The sequence below is a fragment of the Mus musculus genome, chromosome 8 (assembly GCF_000001635.26).
Source record: "Mus musculus strain C57BL/6J chromosome 8, GRCm38.p6 C57BL/6J".
NCBI lineage: Eukaryota > Metazoa > Chordata > Mammalia > Rodentia > Muridae > Mus > Mus musculus.
This window is the reverse complement of record NC_000074.6, coordinates 14,011,565-14,028,349: the sequence shown is the minus strand read 5'-3', so window position 1 is coordinate 14,028,349 and position 16,785 is coordinate 14,011,565. Positions and strand designations below refer to the sequence as shown.

The following is a 16,785-nucleotide window of genomic DNA, read 5'->3' as shown; positions in this document are numbered from 1 at the left end:
AGGGCTCTTCTCTCCTTGACACCAATGTCTGTTCTCTTTCCGTTTCTATTTGCACCAGATCTCTGTCAGCTTGGGCACCAAGACATCATCTTGCTAGATTCTTTCAGGGTTTCCTCTGGGCCCAAGGGCTAAAACCTGTAAAATAACTATTTATGATTTTATTTTTGTTTTGTTTTGTTTTGTTCTTGCCTTACAGACCATGCCAAGATAATCACAGCCTTCTTTAATTATTGGATCACGCAGATTCTTCCTGAAAAAAGCAGCGAATAAGATCAGCATCACCTAAGAAGAGCTGTCATGCTGGGCGTAGTGGCGCACACCTCTAATCCCAGCACTCGGGAGGCAGAGGCAGGCAGATTTCTGAGTTGGAGGCCAGCCTGGTCTACAAAGTGAGTTCCAGGACAGCCAGGGCTACACAAAAAAACCCTGTCTCTAAAAACCAAAAAAAAAAAAAAAGAAGAGCTGTCATTTGACTCAAAGGTGTTAGTTATGCATAGGACTCGAACTCAGACTTCATGCTTGTACATATATATGTATTTATTATTATTATTTTTGGTGAATCAAACACTGGAGACATTGAAGACATTTCTACCACGTTATTTATTCCTGTGTTTGTATATCATAGGCAAGGTATCACCTGAGACTTGAAGTGAGAAATTGGGATAAAATGAAAGCAATTTACTTGCTTACTGTTATGTATATATTGAATTACTTCATAAAACTAGATCTTTTTTTGGTACCTGTAACAAAAGCAGATATTTTATTAAATAAACTATATAGTTTGGAGTTATCATATTTGTGATAAGATTATAAATCGCCTTGTGTGTGAGAACCCAGTGCCCCGGGAGGTGGCCCGGCATGTAGAAACACTGGCTATGCAGTGTGATGTCTGGAGTTTGGACACTGAAACCCAGTGCTGTTGTGGCGGCAGCGCACATCTGTACTGCAGCCCCAGTATACCCACAGCAAGATGATAGGCCGAGGTGGGAGAATTTCCCAGAGGCTCACCAGCCAGCCAGCCACCCCACCCCCACCCCCACCCCGCCCGCCCCGAAGCATCAGCAGCAGAGGCCTCGAGAAGGGGAAGGCAGGAGCACATAAAAAAAGTTTAAACAGAAATTTTTGTCCATTGTCATCATATCTTATATAGTTATCATTGGTGTCCTGCACAGACAAAAATTAACATTTTCTAAAATGCCTTAGGGGCATCATACGTTCTATACGGGTACCAAAAAGCTTACACAGCTTTGTTATAGATAAATTGGTTCTCTTCCTGATTATCTACATTAGGAATCATATGAACAATCTGTTTCTCTTTCTTTCTTTTGTATCTTTCTTTGTACTAAGGGGGCAGCCACCAGTTTTAAGTTCTAAAAGCATCAGTCACAGGTGCTGGGGAAGATACAAACTAGCTGTGCAGATAACAACTTTAGTAATGAATAATGGATGAGATAAAGGTCATCTCGTAGTCACCTTGGAGTGGTAGTGTCCTCACTGTCCCACTGAGACACTCCTCAGACACTGGCTTTGTAAGTCTGTGCCACTGTGCCTAGCTCTAAAATCAGCTTGTCTCACTAGACTACAGCCAGGCAAACTGAAAACAAAAAACAAAAACCGGGAAAGTCTCTTGAAAGTCTTGGAGAGTAGAAGAGCTGATTTTAAATTAGCTTTGGCGATAGATGACGACACTAAGCTAACAATACTACTTAACTTGCCATTTTACTAGATAATATAATTTTTAGAAAGAAATGGCTTCTTTAATTATATTAAAGGACACAGCTGGATCGAGAAGTTTACATGAAGCAACAAAATACCGTGAAGCAGGTGCTGGAGAGAGACAGTGAGCACTGAAGAGCAGCGCTGATCTTGCAGAGGACCCAGGTTCAGTTCTTAGCCCACACGGTGGCTCACAACCATTCACAATTTCAGTTCCAGGTAATTGAATGTCTTGTTTTGGCCTTTGCAGACATCAGGCATACACACAGTGCACATAAATATATACAGGAAAAACATTCATGCACATAAACATATTTAAATGAGAATTTTTGTCCATCGCCAGCATATCTTGTATAGTTATCAATGGTGTCCTACTAATGACAGATAAAAGAGAGGGACTTGTAAAACTAATCAAAGATGATACAGTTTCCACCCAAATTTCACATTTAATGGGGTATCACAGCAAAATACATCAGGATCATTAAGGATGGATAAGAATGCCACACAAATCACCATCAAGTCTGAACTTCCCAAGAGGCAAACTTGAAGTCATTGTCAACTCTAGAAATGCCTTAAAGTCACTGGTGCTGACCAACAGTGTCACTTTTTGGGAGTAAGATAGCTAAGCTGGGGCCAAATGTTAAAAGATTTATGACTTGTAACATCATCAAGTCCTTTATGATATCGAAGCAAAATGTATGCCAGAGCTTGACAATAAAGACAGGCTTACAGATGTAGTTTTTTTGGTTTTTTTTTTTGTTTGTTTGTTTGTTTTTTAGTGAATTTAACTGCTTGCTTAAATGAATTAAGCATGTGTCATCAAGATGAAAACCAACTTTCAATGCGTGTCAAACTATGACAGCTTTCAAAGGAAATTGAAATGATAGCAAGCCCCAGTTGAGTCCAGCGTTGTTTGTATTTTGATACACTGATTAAACACCATGTTGTGGGGCAAAATTATAACCTTAATCTTTTGATATTACATTTTTAAAACATTTCATACAGTCCAGGAAAATATCAGTACTTCAGTATATTTATGACTCCATTTTCCGTTGAATGTTCCGTATGTTACCTGCCAATTTTCAGACAGAATGCACAGTGTTTCCAATGACATTCAAATTAAAGAATAAAAAAAAAAAAGAGAGAGACAAGGTAGCCTGGAACTCGGTGTGTAGACCAAGCTGACTCCAACTTACAGAGCTCCATCTGCCTCAGCCTCCCAGTGCTGGGGTCAAAGGCGTGTGCCACCATGCCCAGCTGAGAAAATCTCTATTGTATCTCTTTGTTATGGGGCCCATCCTCACAGGAACAAATATCCTTTCTTGCACAAGTACACCCTTTTCAGGCCATCCCATCTCCACATTCATAGCACTGATATACGTGAGCAACTATTTTCAAGAATGGAAGACACTTGAACAAATTATTCGATGCTCAGCTTGAGAACACAGCCAAGAATCTCAGCTACACCTATCAAACGAGATCTTGACGCCTTCATCCTCAAATTAAACATCGAGTCTTCCACTGGTTTTATGCTGCCCTCTTCTATAATAAGTAGATAAATCAGTGAAGTTTTATTAATTCTATGTGTGTGTGTGTGTGTGTGTGTGTGTGTGTGTGTGTGTTTTCTTCATTTTCATTAGTGATAGCAAATGTGGGACCTGCTTTCTATATAGGATGCTTCATAACTACTATTACGATGTGGGGTCTTGTATCTGCAGTGGTCGAGATTGTGAAAATTACACAAAGCTCCTTTTTGACCCTTAGGTTCTTGTTTGTGTGTTGTGTACTTAATACATGCTCCAAGACACATCATGCATTGAGGCCCAGAGAAGACGAAAGGTTGGACAGCCCTGACTTACATCACCTTGCCCAACATATGAATGCACCATTGAGGGGTAGTGTGTTCTAATCCACTGCCCTTAACCTGATTCCACAGAAGCTCCGTAATCTCTTCTTCCTTTGTAAACCAGAGATTGGTTTTCCTTGCAATGCTTCTTTAGTGCTCCTGACCCTAAAAGTGTAGCGGTTCCATCTGGGAAGTGGAATGTGTGGCGGAAAAGGTAAGGACTGAGAAGGGCTATGGGATAGTGCCTGGGACCAAGTTACAATATGTTAGTAAATGGCATTAGGGACCCTGTTATTTCCCATGCTTAGGAGAGGGGAGGGACAGGTTGTGAATGATAGAAAAGAATGATGAGCTACAGGCCGTGCACCTAGACCCAGGCCCTGGCCCTGAGTCTACTCAAACCTCAGTCTCTTCTATACGTAACGTCCAATCTTGCTTCTGACTTAACACACTGGGTTCTCAGCTTTAGTCTCTGCAGCAGGTATCCTTAGTAATGTTTAGGAAACATTTCCAATTTCAAATGAGACAACTTTAATGACTTCTTTCCTGATGCCCCTAATCCACTTCTTGGAGCACCTACGCAGGGTTACACATTAGTTTGCAGCAGTGGAGGCTGTAATTGAATGGGAGCAGGTAAGATAATCACAGCTCATAACTTCTGTATGTAATTCTAATTCCAGACAGAGAACTATGCCGAAGCAGAGCTCGTCTGTAATACGTTAGCATAACCGTGGCTAATCTGTTTATCCCGCTATGATTGAAGTCAATAAGTAATAAGATCAGTTTCTCTCCTGCAGTGTTACAAACTGTGCGTACAGCCCACTTAATCCCTACAAACCCTTCAGAAGACAAAGAGAAGGAGGCTCTTAAGAATATAGGGAGAGCTTAGGAGATTGCTAACATGGGTGATTATGGTTCAAGAAGTGGGGTGGTATTTTCTAAGCTTGTTAGTACTCTGCTGATTGATTTTGGTGTTATTTGTACAGACTGGAGCAGTAACCAGTGGGCAGGCACACCTCCCTAATTGTGCTGGTGCCCAGCCTTGCTGCTACCATCGCTGAAGCGCTCATGGAGCCCACACGCCCAGTACTATTGATTCATTCTGAGTCTTCGTTCCCGCCTAGCCCTGAGGATGTCTTCTCCTTCCCAGACACTGTATTCTGAAAACCTGTCAAATGCATTTAGCTTTCTCCAAGCATGTCCATGAAGCATGCACATGTATGCTTCGACCACACAAAGTCCTGTGCAGTTCCAAGGGGACTGCGCTCCCTCCACCCCAGCCCCAGAGACTTTCAGCAATGTGGTGTTACAATGTTTCTTCTGCTACCTACTATGAATTATGATAAATGTTCTGAGGCAACACTGTTTCCCACCACATGTGTCTGCCACAGCTAGACTGGGTACTCTGCTTGGGGCTCTGAAAAAGTCTAATAAGATTGAGATGGCTGCTTCAGGTTCTGTTCTTATGGCCGTAGGACTGAGCTCTTGTTTCCAGTTTGGCTCTCTGATACATCCTCTCTCTACTTCTTGGGGCTCAGAGTCCTGGCTTTGGGGAGACACCCTTCAGTACCAAGCTCTGGGAAAGACTGAGAACGAAGAGACAAATGGGAGAGAATAGGGCTCTATGTATGTATGTATGTATGTATGTATGTATGTATGTATGTATGTACGTATGTATGTATGGTCTGGCAGCCTTTGCCTCCAGGCCTCCCTCTGTCTGGGCTTCCCCTGCTGCTTCCAGCTATTTTACTCTTGCCAACACAACCTAAAAACTGCTCCCTCTTCTGACAGGATACAGTGCTGCTCACTCTTCCTCCCATCATCCCTTGCTCTTTCCTTCTCTTCCCTCTTCCCTCAGAGACATTCACTGTTTTCTCATTGGACTTCGGTCCTTGTTCCTTCCAAGGCTGAGTCTCCTTTGAAAGCGTCAAGCTAATCTATTGCCCTAGCCTCTAATAAGCCAAGGTCGCCCTGAACTGGGTTGTAATTAATTCCCCAGGCCTGCCTACCCAACAATGCCTGATGTAAAATAGTCGGAGAGTATTTCACATGAGGCCCCTACTCTATGGTAGTCACTTGATCATGTGTCCCGTGGTGCAATCACCTTATCACTGATGCTCAACCAATAGCCCCAGTCAGCAAGGAAAACCTAGTCCAGAGGCCACATGCCAACAAGGCAGCTAGGGGGGAAAGTTGGCCTGCATAGAACATCTTGCTGGCTTGTGACAGAGCTCAGTTCCTGATGCTGACAGCTCTCCACTTGTTCACAGCAAAACCGTCCCCTTTGAGACATGGCAAGCCACTGAGCTTCCTGGCCCTTGTCAAGTAAAATCAGATTTTTTTTCATTCCTAGAAAAAACCCCTTCCAGGAACAGAGTTACTCGGGCTGTCTTGATGGTGAATGAGACAGACTGGCAGAGATGCAGAGCTTATGCAAAGGCAATATGGCCAGCCACCTGAAGCTCTTGCCTCCATAGCTTCTCCACCATGGATAGGCTGAATCCTCTGAGACCATGGGCCAAAATGAACCCACCCAGCAATGAGAAATGTGGCTAAGACCGGAAGGGGTAGGTGTGGGTAGAAAGTGCCTTGGTCCGTGAATGGGCATATGTTTAAATGTCACTCTGAACCTCTTCAGTATGCACAACTGACACATTAATCAAAAGATTACACGTTAAAATAAATACTAGACTTGGTCCTGTTTATGTCACTCCAGGAGGAAAGTTGGATTCTAGGTTTTTCATCAATGGAAAAAAAAGTAATTTTTGACTTTCTGGTTGTTAACCATAGCCTTTAACAGCTGGACCATTTCTCTCTCAGGAAACTGACAATAACTTTGTTAGATCTTTCTGGCAATTGGGAAAATAAGCTAACCAACAGGGTACCAGAAGTTTGTTGGTGAGAAATTCTTTGAAAAGGGGCGTGTTCACTTAGATTTCTGTGGACGCACGTGTGAATGGCATTTCTTTTTTTTTTTTTTCCTTTTTTTTCAGTTTTTTTTTTGTTTGTTTGTTTTTTCCATTTTTTATTAGGTATTTAGCTCATTTACATTTCCAATGCTATACCAAAAGTCCTCCATACCCACCCACCCCCACTCCCCTACCCACCCACTCCCCCTTTTTGGCCCTGGCGTTCCCCTGTACTGGGGCATATAAAGTTTGCATGTCCAATGGGCCTCTCTTTCCAGTGATGGCCAACTAGGCCATCTTTTGATACATATGCAGCTAGAGTCAAGAGCTCCGGGGTACTGGTTAGTTCATAATGTTGTTCCACCTATAGGGTTGCAGATCCCTTTAGCTCCTTGGGTACTTTCTCTAGCTCCTCCATTGGGAGCCCTATGATCCATCCATTAGCTGACTGTGAGCATCCACTTCTGTGTTTGCTAGGCCCCGGCATAGTCTCACAAGAGACAGCTACATCTGGGTCCTTTCAATAAAATCTTGCTAGTATATGCAATAGTGTCAGCGTTTGGATGCTGATTGTGGGATGGATCCCTGGATATGGCAGTCTCTACATGGTCCATCCTTTCATCTCAGCTCCAAACTTTGTCTTTGTAACTCCTTCCATGGGTGTTTTGTTCCCAATTCTAAGGAGGGGCATAGTGTCCACACTTCAGTCTTCATTATTCTTGAGTTTCATGTGTTTAGCAAATTGTATCTTATATCTTGGGTATCCTAGGTTTGGGGCTAATATCCACTTATCAGTGAGTACATATTGTGTGAGTTCCTTTGTGAATGTGTTACCTCACTCAGGATGATGCCCTCCAGGTCCATCCGTTTGGCTAGGAATTTCATAAATTCATTCTTTTTAATAGCTGAGTAGTACTCCATTGTGTAGATGTACCACATTTTCTGTATCCATTCCTCTGTTGAGGGGCATCTAGGTTCTTTCCAGCTTCTGGCTATTATAAATAAGGCTGCTATGAACATAGTGAAGCATGTGTCCTTCTTACCAGTTGGGGCATCTTCTGGATATATGCCCAGGAGAGGTATTGCTGGATCCTCCGGTAGTACTATGTCCAATTTTCTGAGGAACCGCCAGACTGATTTCCAGAGTGGTTGTACAAGCCTGCAATCCCACCAACAATGGAGGAGTGTTCCTCTTTCTCCACATCCACGCCAGCATCTGCTGTCACCTGAATTTTTGATCTTAGCCATTCTGACTGATGTGAGGTGGAATCTCAGGGTTGTTTTGATTTGCATTTCCCTGATGATTAAGGATGTTGAACATTTTTTCAGGTGCTTCTCTGCCATTCGGTATTCCTCAGGTGAGAATTCTTTGTTCAGTTCTGAGCCCCATTTTTTAATGGAGTTATTTGATTTTCTGAAGTCCACCTTCTTGAGTTCTTTATATATGTTGGATATTAGTCCCCTATCTGATTTAGGATAGGTAAAGATCCTTTCCCAATCTGTTGGTGGTCTTTTTGTCTTATTGACGGTGTCTTTTGCCTTGCAGAAACTTTGGAGTTTCATTAGGTCCCATTTGTCAATTCTCGATCTTACAGCACAAGCCATTGCTGTTCTGTTCAGGAATTTTTCCCCTGTGCCCAAATCTTCAAGGCTTTTCCCCACTTTCTCCTCTATAAGTTTCAGTGCTTTACTACAGAGCAATTGTGATAAAAACTGCATGGTACTCGTATAGAGACAGACAAGTAGACCAATGGAATAGAATTGAAGACCCAGAAATGAACCCACACACCTATGGTCACTTGATCTTCGACAAGGGAGCTAAAACCATCCAGTGGAAGAAAGACAGCATTTTCAACAATTGGTGCTGGCACAACTGGTTGTTATCATGTAGAAGAATGCGAATCGATCCATACTTATCTCCTTGTACTAAGGTCAAATCTAAGTGGATCAAGGAACTTAACATAAAACCAGAGACACTGAAACTTATAGTAAATGGCATTTCTATCCTAAATCTCCATGCAGTTGTCAGGCATATGCAAGTTTGCTTTCAAAGTGTTCTGCACTCCTGACATGACAGCCCCCTGCATGTGCTACTCTGAGTTTAGAAAGAGTATGTGGATGCAGCCTTGGTCTGTAGCCACACATCTTCATCCTCAAAAGTGAGGTCATAACTAGTAGTTTGTTGCAATCACAGGTCTGATATGACAGTTTCCTTCAAGTTAGGGTCCCCTCTTAATTGGAAAACCTATTACAAGAGGAACTGTAATATGTGCACTGCTCCCTCAGAGGGTGCGTAGCATGCACCCGGTATGCACACGAGGTCTGCTGTCATCTGTACAGACAGCTACCTGAGCTTTGGTTTCTACTATAAAAGTGGGGATAGCAACAGCCTACCATGCCTGTCTTAGTTAAGACTCCATTACTAAGGCATCTTATAGAAGAAAAAGTTTATTGGTTTGGTTTCAGAGAGTTAGAATCTGTGACCATCATGACAGGTAGCAGGCAGCAGGCAGGCTTGGGATTGGAACAGCTTAGAGCTCGCATCTCAATCCACAAGCTAGAAGCTGAAGAGGCTGAGAGAAAGAGAAAAAAAACCCAGGTTGGCACAAGCCTTTTGGAAACTCTGAGCCTGCCCCAATGACACACTTCTTCCCACAAGGCCATGCCCTCCTGATCCTTCCCAAACAGTTCCACTGAGTGGGGACCAAGCATCCAGATATATGAGTCCCCGGGGGGCATTCTCATTCAAACTCACCACAACTGGTGAGGATCAAATGGGCAACTCGGGATCACTGAAGCTTTTGGGAGAGGTTGGGACACTGCTGCCTTCCTGGTTAAGCTTTGACAGAGGATCGCCATGTTTTCCCAGCAAGGCAGAGTGTTTGGAGCCAGGCTCTGCCCTTGTGACCCCTAGAGAATCTCATTCATTTGATCCTGACAGCAAGTTATTAAGGGGTAATTCAGTGACTTAATGTATTGCCTCATAGCCTTCACATGCTGGTATGAAAAAGCACTACCTAAATCACTCTATACTTTGTTAAATGTCAGTTTAGAAAAAGTCTTTGTGAGACCAGGAAGTTTTTCCAGGTCTCCTCTAGTTGCTCTTGGTAGGATTTTTTTTTTCTTTCTTTCTGATTTGTGAAGAATTACCCTGAATACATAAGGCTATTGCAGGTAAGGAGAAGAACTCTTTTTTTTTCTCTCTCCTTTTTTAATTAGAGCATTTGAAATGCTGTATATTTTCTGCTCAACGCCATTCTGGCTTGTAATATGCTGAAACTAATTCGAGTCAACATGGGCTTCGCCTAGCTAAATCTCAGAGTAGTTTAGGAGGGTTTTAATTAAACATCTGCTAAGAAGTAAATGGGTTTTGATAATTTTGATAATAGCTATCATTTTAAACATAACGCCAAACACTTGGACGAGGTTTTTTTTTTTTTTTTTTTTTTGGGGGGGGGGGTTCTTTTTGGTTTTTCGAGACAGGGTTTCTCTGTATAGCCCTGGCTGTCCTGGAACTCACTTTGTAGACCAGGGTGGCCTCGAACTCAAAAATCTACCTGCCTCTGCCTCCCAAGTGCTGGGATTAAAGGCGTGAGCCACCACACCCGGCTTGTTTTTTTGGTTTTTTTTTTTTTTTTTACACTTGGACGAGGAACTGAAGTATCTCCCACTTAATTACACAATGGACATTTCTCCAACGGACTTCATGCTGCCTAGTGCAGATGGAGGAATTCAGAAACAGGGCCTCGAGCCATGGAAGCTGGGTCAACCTACCTCACCCATGTGAAGACCTGGCATTCAACTCTTGGAGTGTGGTCTCCACCTGGACAACCTGATAGTTCCAATTGCTGCAAAGTTACATTCCACAGACAGAATATTCCAACACAGCACAGCTAGCTTGAAATTGATAAGATGGTACAAACTACAGCGACACTCTAAGCTGGGCATTGAAGATATTCAATTCTTGCCAGCTCTGAGGCTCCCACTGCCCTTCCCATTTGCAGCCTCACCAGAGGTCAGCCTATGCTGGAATTGGGACTCAAAAGCGCAGGAGTCAGACTATAAAACACCCTAGGGGTCACAGTGAACACAGTGGTACCAAGGAAGGAAACTGACCTTGGTTCCCAGTTTCCAAGACTTGCTCCACCCCACCCCCGCCCGCCTTCTCAGCCTTTCCCTCCCTCCCTTCCACCCTCCTTCCCCACTCCCTTTCTCAGGTCCTTCTCAAGGCCAGGGCTTGGGTCTCTGACCCTTGACCCAGCTTGTGTCGACGATGCCTTGTTGGGAGCCAGCAACACCTCTCTTCACTGAAGGCAAAGCTTGGGCAGTTCTGTGCTGTTGCGCATTGGACTCGGGCCTTGGGAGAGAATTCATTTTCAAACCACAAAGCAAAGGATGATAGTAGAGAGCGGCTATGAGGGAAAGAGAGTCGGTGCTTGGCCTCCAGGGTCTGGAGCAGCTCCTGTGTCAAAGGAATCAACCCTGTCCCTCCTCGCACTGCACTGCTTCCATGGAAGGTTGGTATCTGCTCCCTGTGCAGACAGACGCTGCTTACCTGGCTTCACCACTGAGCCTTTCTTCTCCACCCACCTGTCCCAGGACTGAGCTCCCTACATGGAGCCCAGAAGCCAGGTAGAGTCTTCTACTGTATGCAGACCCAAAGCACATTGACATCCACCCTACAGACTGTCTCTAGCCCAGCCTCCCACCACATGAAGCCCTCTTGATCGCCTGCCAGAGGTTCCGTATCCATATACCCTGCTCATTCCCACTTCATCCAAGGGGAGGTATGCAGAGATTTGGGGAAATTCTGGAAACAGGAGCTGATTCTAGGGCCCTGCATTCTTGCTTCTAAGAGAGCAGTTCTCATGTGTCAAGACCAGTCAGAGATCAGAGGCCTCCTGATCCACCAGACAACCAACACAGATAAGGGCCTAGGCCTGCAGCCACTAGTACCCACAGCTCAGCTCTCCTGGGTCCTGGTATCCATTCATAAGTCTGGCTGGGATGTGCAATGGCTACCTTGTACCTCATCATTGAAGCTGACAGAGAATGCTAGTATTGTGGGAACCTGAGCTATTCCACAGCTCAGAGGATGCAGCCTTTCCTCTTATATCCTCTCCTTCCTGGTCTGCCTTCTTTGGTTACCTACTAGGGTCGCTTGAATAGGAACAGCCCCCATAGACTCATGCAAGTAAGTGCTTGGCCCGTGGGGAGTGGCACTAATAGGAAGTATGACCCTGCCGGAGTGGGTGTGGCCTTGCTGGGGGAAGTGTGTTACTGTAGGGGCAGGCTTTGAAGTCTTGTATGTATGTATGTATGTATGTATGTATGTATGTATGTATGCATGTGTGCATGCATGTGTATGTGTATATGTATATGTTTATATACTCAAGTGTGGTTCAGTGTTGGCATAGTTCCCCTTCTGCTGTCTTCAGATGAAGATATTGAACTCTCAGCTCCATCTCTAGCACCATGTCTGCCTGCATGCAGCCATGCTTCCTGCCAGGACGATAATGGACTGAATCTTTGAAACTGTAAGCCAGTCCCAATTAAATGTTTCCCTTTATAAGAGTTGCCTTAGGTCATGGTGTCTCTTAACATCAATAAAACCCTAACTAGGACACCTACTAATGAGCTCCTTAGCACCTCTGTTTCCTCACAGAGGAGAATGCTCAGGAGCGATACTCAGAATGTCCAACCAAGAGAAGCACCAAAGCAGTCGCTAGCTTTAGATGCTAGTAGGTTCTGGGCCCCTTCTTTGCCAGATCTTTTGGGGACCCAGGGTCCTAGATGGTGATAACTAAGGTGGTTCCCTCTGAAGATCAAGATGCCCTAAGAGGCACTCACTGGGTAGGTCTGACCAGAGCTGCTGAACTCTTCAGTCCTGCTGGGTGGCCAGAGCCTTTGATTCAGTTTTACCCTTACACACACTAGCATGTTTAAGAGTATCCTCGAGGGGCTGGCGAGATGGCTCAGTGATTAAGAGCGCCGACTGCTCTTCCAAAGGTCCTGAGTTCAGATCCCAGCAACCACATGGTGGTTCACAACCATCCATAACGAAATCTGATGCCCTCTTCTGGAGTATCTGAGGACAGCTACAGTGTACTTACATATAATAAATAAATAAATAAATAAATAAATAAATAAATAAATAAATAAATAAATAAAAGTATCCTCGCGCACTGAGATGTTAGAACAATGTACTTACATATAATAAATAAATAAATAAATAAATAAAAAAGAGTATCCTCGCGCACTGAGATGTTAGAACAGGCATGGCCCCTGTGTTGCTCTGGCTCAGCACTGAGCACCTGGGCCCTCAAGTGGAGCCTCTTCTCTTGTCTCTGTCTCCCCAAACCCAGACAAACTGGAAAATCTCTCTAAATACATAATGTGCCCAAGAGGTGATCTTCTAAAGCAAGTCTTCTATACATGCAGCAAAAAAGCAAAGCTCTTTTCTTGGAATCTTCTGCCAAGCCCAGTATGGCCCTGGTGGGGACAGAGTATCATAGTTCCCGCCCCTGGGACAGGGCCCCAGTGTGCTGTGGGCATAAGGGTTGCTTGTGTAATAATGTGCATATTTTACATTCCTCCTTAAAGGCAGGTTCTCCCTGTTAATGTTGAAGACTCCATGATAATCAGACAGTCCGAGGCAAGGGAGTGGCTAAGTCTCCACAAACTGGTAAACACACTGGGCCCTCAGGACAGCCCTTAAGGCTACGGGAAAGAGCTCTAAATACATGAGTCCAAAATAGATATAATTTCTCATCTATGCAAAATATAAGGATGTGATGTGAATTATGAGAGACTTCATGAAACTAAAGGAACAAGGCAGCTACACAATGAGCCAGCTTGTCAAAGGCAAGCAGATTCCTGAGGTCAAGGTCAGCCTGGGACCCAGGCGAGGCCCAGGTATGTTAGAAATGGTAATTTCAAGGTGGGGCCCCACCCAGCTAGTTTATGTGCTAAACAAAGGCAGACAGATCTCTAAATTCTTTTGCAAAGTTAAAGGGAAGAAAATGTAAGGTTAGTATCTCTTAAGAATCAAAGGGCTGGGTCGAGGACTGTAGCCTCATAAAATAATCCTAAGAAACCTGGAGTAAATGACTGGATTGATGTGTAAAATAAATAGAAGACTAGACCTGTGTTCTGCAGGAGATGAGCATAAGGTTTTTTAGCATAAAAAGAGAACTGCTAGGAGAACTCTCGGTCTGTTTCTGTCTCTCTCTCACACATACACACATGCACATATACCCCAGAAGCAGGACATGGACAGAGAGATCTCTTAGAATAGCAAGCAGAACACAGCTTGGACCCACTATATGACTTCCAGTCATTCTTTTTGCCGCTCCCAGCCACCCCTTGGAGCCCCTCTCCATGCCTCATTTAGGGATCTGAAAGGAAAAAGTTGTGTCTGAAAACTTTGTTCACATGACATTCTTGTTCTGGGTAGAGTGGCTCTGACTTCCCTCCCTCCTAACCTTCAAACACTTAGAACGAGCTCCTCCCAGCGATGGTGGAAGGAAGAAGAATCTTCTCTGAGGTAAGAACAGAAGAGCTGTTACAAGAGATGCTACTGAGCAGAGACAACTCGGTCTGTTGGGCTTCTTGATGGCTTCACAGAGATGAAGTATTGGGGAAAACACGGAGAAAGTAGACAGATGTCGATAGGTGGAGAAGAGGCAGATTCCAGAAGGTCTAAGGAGGGCACTGCCCCTGTGCACAGGAGTGACATGAGCTCAGCCGAGATTCCTTGTGCAGCAAAGCACTATGATTGGCTATAATTGGAGTAATCTTTGGAAGAAGGTTTTGTCCATGGGGAATGATTGGAGAATCCTACGGGCACCAGCTATTAACCTTCACCACGCTAATGACGGCCTTCCAGAGTTACAACTGTGATTCTTTCCCCTTTTGGCTTCCTAAGTCGTGCTGTTAAGGGACTCTTGGGAATTCCCTTCATTTTTATTCTTGTTTGAAAATGATGCCCTGACAGTGCAGCTTATACTTAGCCACAAAGGGGCACTCATCCAGGCGGTGAGCTTCATTTCAGGATGTGAGTCATATTCACTGAGGCCACAAACCAAGGCAGGCCCAAAGCAAACTGAGGCCTTGCTCTCCCTTCGCAATCTGATTGAAGAAAATTTGAAAAATAAGCATAGTTGGGTCGGGCGTGGTGGCGCACGCCTTTAATCCCACACTTGGGAGGCAGAGGCAGTCGGATTTCTGAGTTCGAGGCCAGCCTGGTCTACAACGTGAGTTCCAGGACAGCCAGGGCTACACAGAGAAACCCTGTCTCAAAAAAAAAAAAAGAAAGAAAGAAAGAAAGAAAAAGAAAAAGAAAGAAAGAAAAATAAGCATAGTTGGTTAGATTGCCCATCATTTTACAGTCATGGAACTGTACGCTAGAATGGAGTAAACCCTTTCCCTAGCTCCCCATTGCCGGGCGAAGTGAGGAGGTATATGTCTTTGAAATGGAGTCTGCTTCCAGTCTAGGGATCTGTGGGGTTTTTTTCTCTGAAGGCAGAGTCCAGTCAAACCCCAAGCCAGGCTGAGGCAGTGAACTGGAGTGATTTGCTAAGTTTCAAATGTTCCACCGCTCATTCTCCCTAGAGGAACTTTTAAAGTTTTTGTTGAAGCAAAACTGAGTTTTAAGAAAATGTGAATTATCTCAAGCTTTTATTGGATTAGGTCAGAATGATCAGGACAACTCTGTCCCGCACTCCAGCCACTGTCACGTATTAAGTGGGAAAAAATCCAGTTCTGTCTCTATGTACTGAGCCTCTCCAGTGTGAACAGTGTCTGTCTGTCTGTCTGTGTTGCATCAGCGTATCTTAGGACTTGAGTGGCTGATCATATGTATGTCTGGGTCCTAAGGGTAGGAAGGCTAAGTCCGGTATCAAGCAATACGGCATCATGCCATTTGTGACTAGCGCCTTACCCTATCCTAACTATGCACAAAGCAAAAGAGGAGGATGCAAGAACTCTGGACCAAAGTGCGGCTTTGAAGAGCCAAGAACAGGGGAGGGAGGTGAACTCAGGGCCCCTGTATAAGCAGCACACGGGGGTGTGGACACCTCTTAACCACAGGCCTCTGTATGAGAAGATAGCGGGTCCCTGTCTGAGCAGGATCTTGCTGACGTCACTTCCTGGCTTTGGCGTGTCTGGTCCCCACCTACACCCCAAGGTATGCCCCGCTCTGAAGGAAGTGAGCTAGGTCCAGAGCACGATGTCCTGACTGGAGAAGGAGCCTCTGGAAGCACGTTAGCTTCCCCAATGCCTATGTGAGTGCCAGGCTAGAGCAGAGACCTGAGCTGCGCATGGGATCGGTGCTGAGGCTGAAGGGGCCACAGCCAGCCAGTTAGAGCTTGCCAGCCAGTACCACAGAAAATAATCAAAAAGAGAAAGCTTTTTGAAACTCAGGGGCTTGTTTTGAGGTTTACTTTGCTCTTTGTTCGTTTCTTTGTTGAGACAGAGTCTTACTATGTAGTTCTGGCTGGCGCAGAACTTTCTTTGCACACCAGGCTGCTCCTGATCCCAGAGCTCCGCCTGCCTCTGCATCTACGGTGATGGGGTTTAAGAAAGGTGAATGCAAACACGCCCAGAAATTTTTGGTTGTTTTGTTGCTGGTTTTGTTTTGTTGAGACGTGGTGTGCGTGTGTGTGTGTGTGTGTGTGTGTGTGTAACCCTGGTTGTCTTACTACTTATTTTGCAAACCAGGCTGGCCACAAACTCATCGAGATCCACCTGCCTCTGCTTCCTTCTTACCCCCTTCACCTCCACCTCAAGTGCTGGGATTAAAGGCATGCACCACCACCGCCCAGCCAAGTTTTGGTTCTTGCAGCTCAGATATTCATCTGCAGTGGCCTCCACTCTCCTTAAGCAGGAGATAACTGTTGCCAGGGTCATATCTAGCCAGTGCAACAACTACCCACTATCTGTGTGCCAACAGCTCACTGTGAGAGAACAGCCTAAGAAAATGTAGCAAGACATCAGCTCATTGTATCAAATGGTTGCTTTGTCCACCAGCTTCTCTCCAGGTCCAACCCCTCCAGCCTATTGGTTGGAATTCCAAAGCCTGTCAGGAATGCAGATTCTCAGCCTGTTGCTGAATTACTGCCTTCAGCAATAAGATGCACCCTGGGTGTTACAGAATGCCCGAATGTCAACAGCCACCTAGTCTGTGTGGTGAGGGACTCCCCGACTCCTCACGTCCCTGGACTAAATTTGAATCCTGGATACTGCCACATATTTAACAATGGCAGAAAGTGCCACTCACTCCCCAAGTTCTCTTTGACTTCCTGGAATACAACA

General features: G+C 44.7%; 1 protein-coding gene and 1 long non-coding RNA gene across 3 annotated transcripts in view; both read left to right on the top strand.

Moving 5' to 3' along the window:
• Window positions 1–2,468, top strand: part of Erich1 (glutamate rich 1) — a 64,457-nt gene extending 61,989 nt beyond the window's left edge. Inside the window, exons 6-7 of one of the 2 annotated variants that reach the window (XM_011242050.1) lie at window positions 197–389; window positions 1,773–2,468. In XM_011242050.1, coding sequence (XP_011240352.1) covers window positions 197–270 — 74 coding nt within the window. In that variant the 3' untranslated portion in view covers window positions 271–389; window positions 1,773–2,468. Of the gene's footprint in view, window positions 1–196; window positions 786–1,772 lie in introns of those variants that run through there. The other variant, NM_001034862.2, reaches the window with a different exon arrangement.
• A 441-nt stretch (window positions 2,469–2,909) lies between these two features.
• On the top strand, window positions 2,910–6,320 carry Gm39134. The gene is made up of 2 exons (XR_870160.1): window positions 2,910–3,776; window positions 4,549–6,320. It is a non-coding gene; the product is annotated as a predicted gene, 39134 (long non-coding RNA).
• Window positions 6,321–16,785: the final 10,465 nt, after the last annotated feature.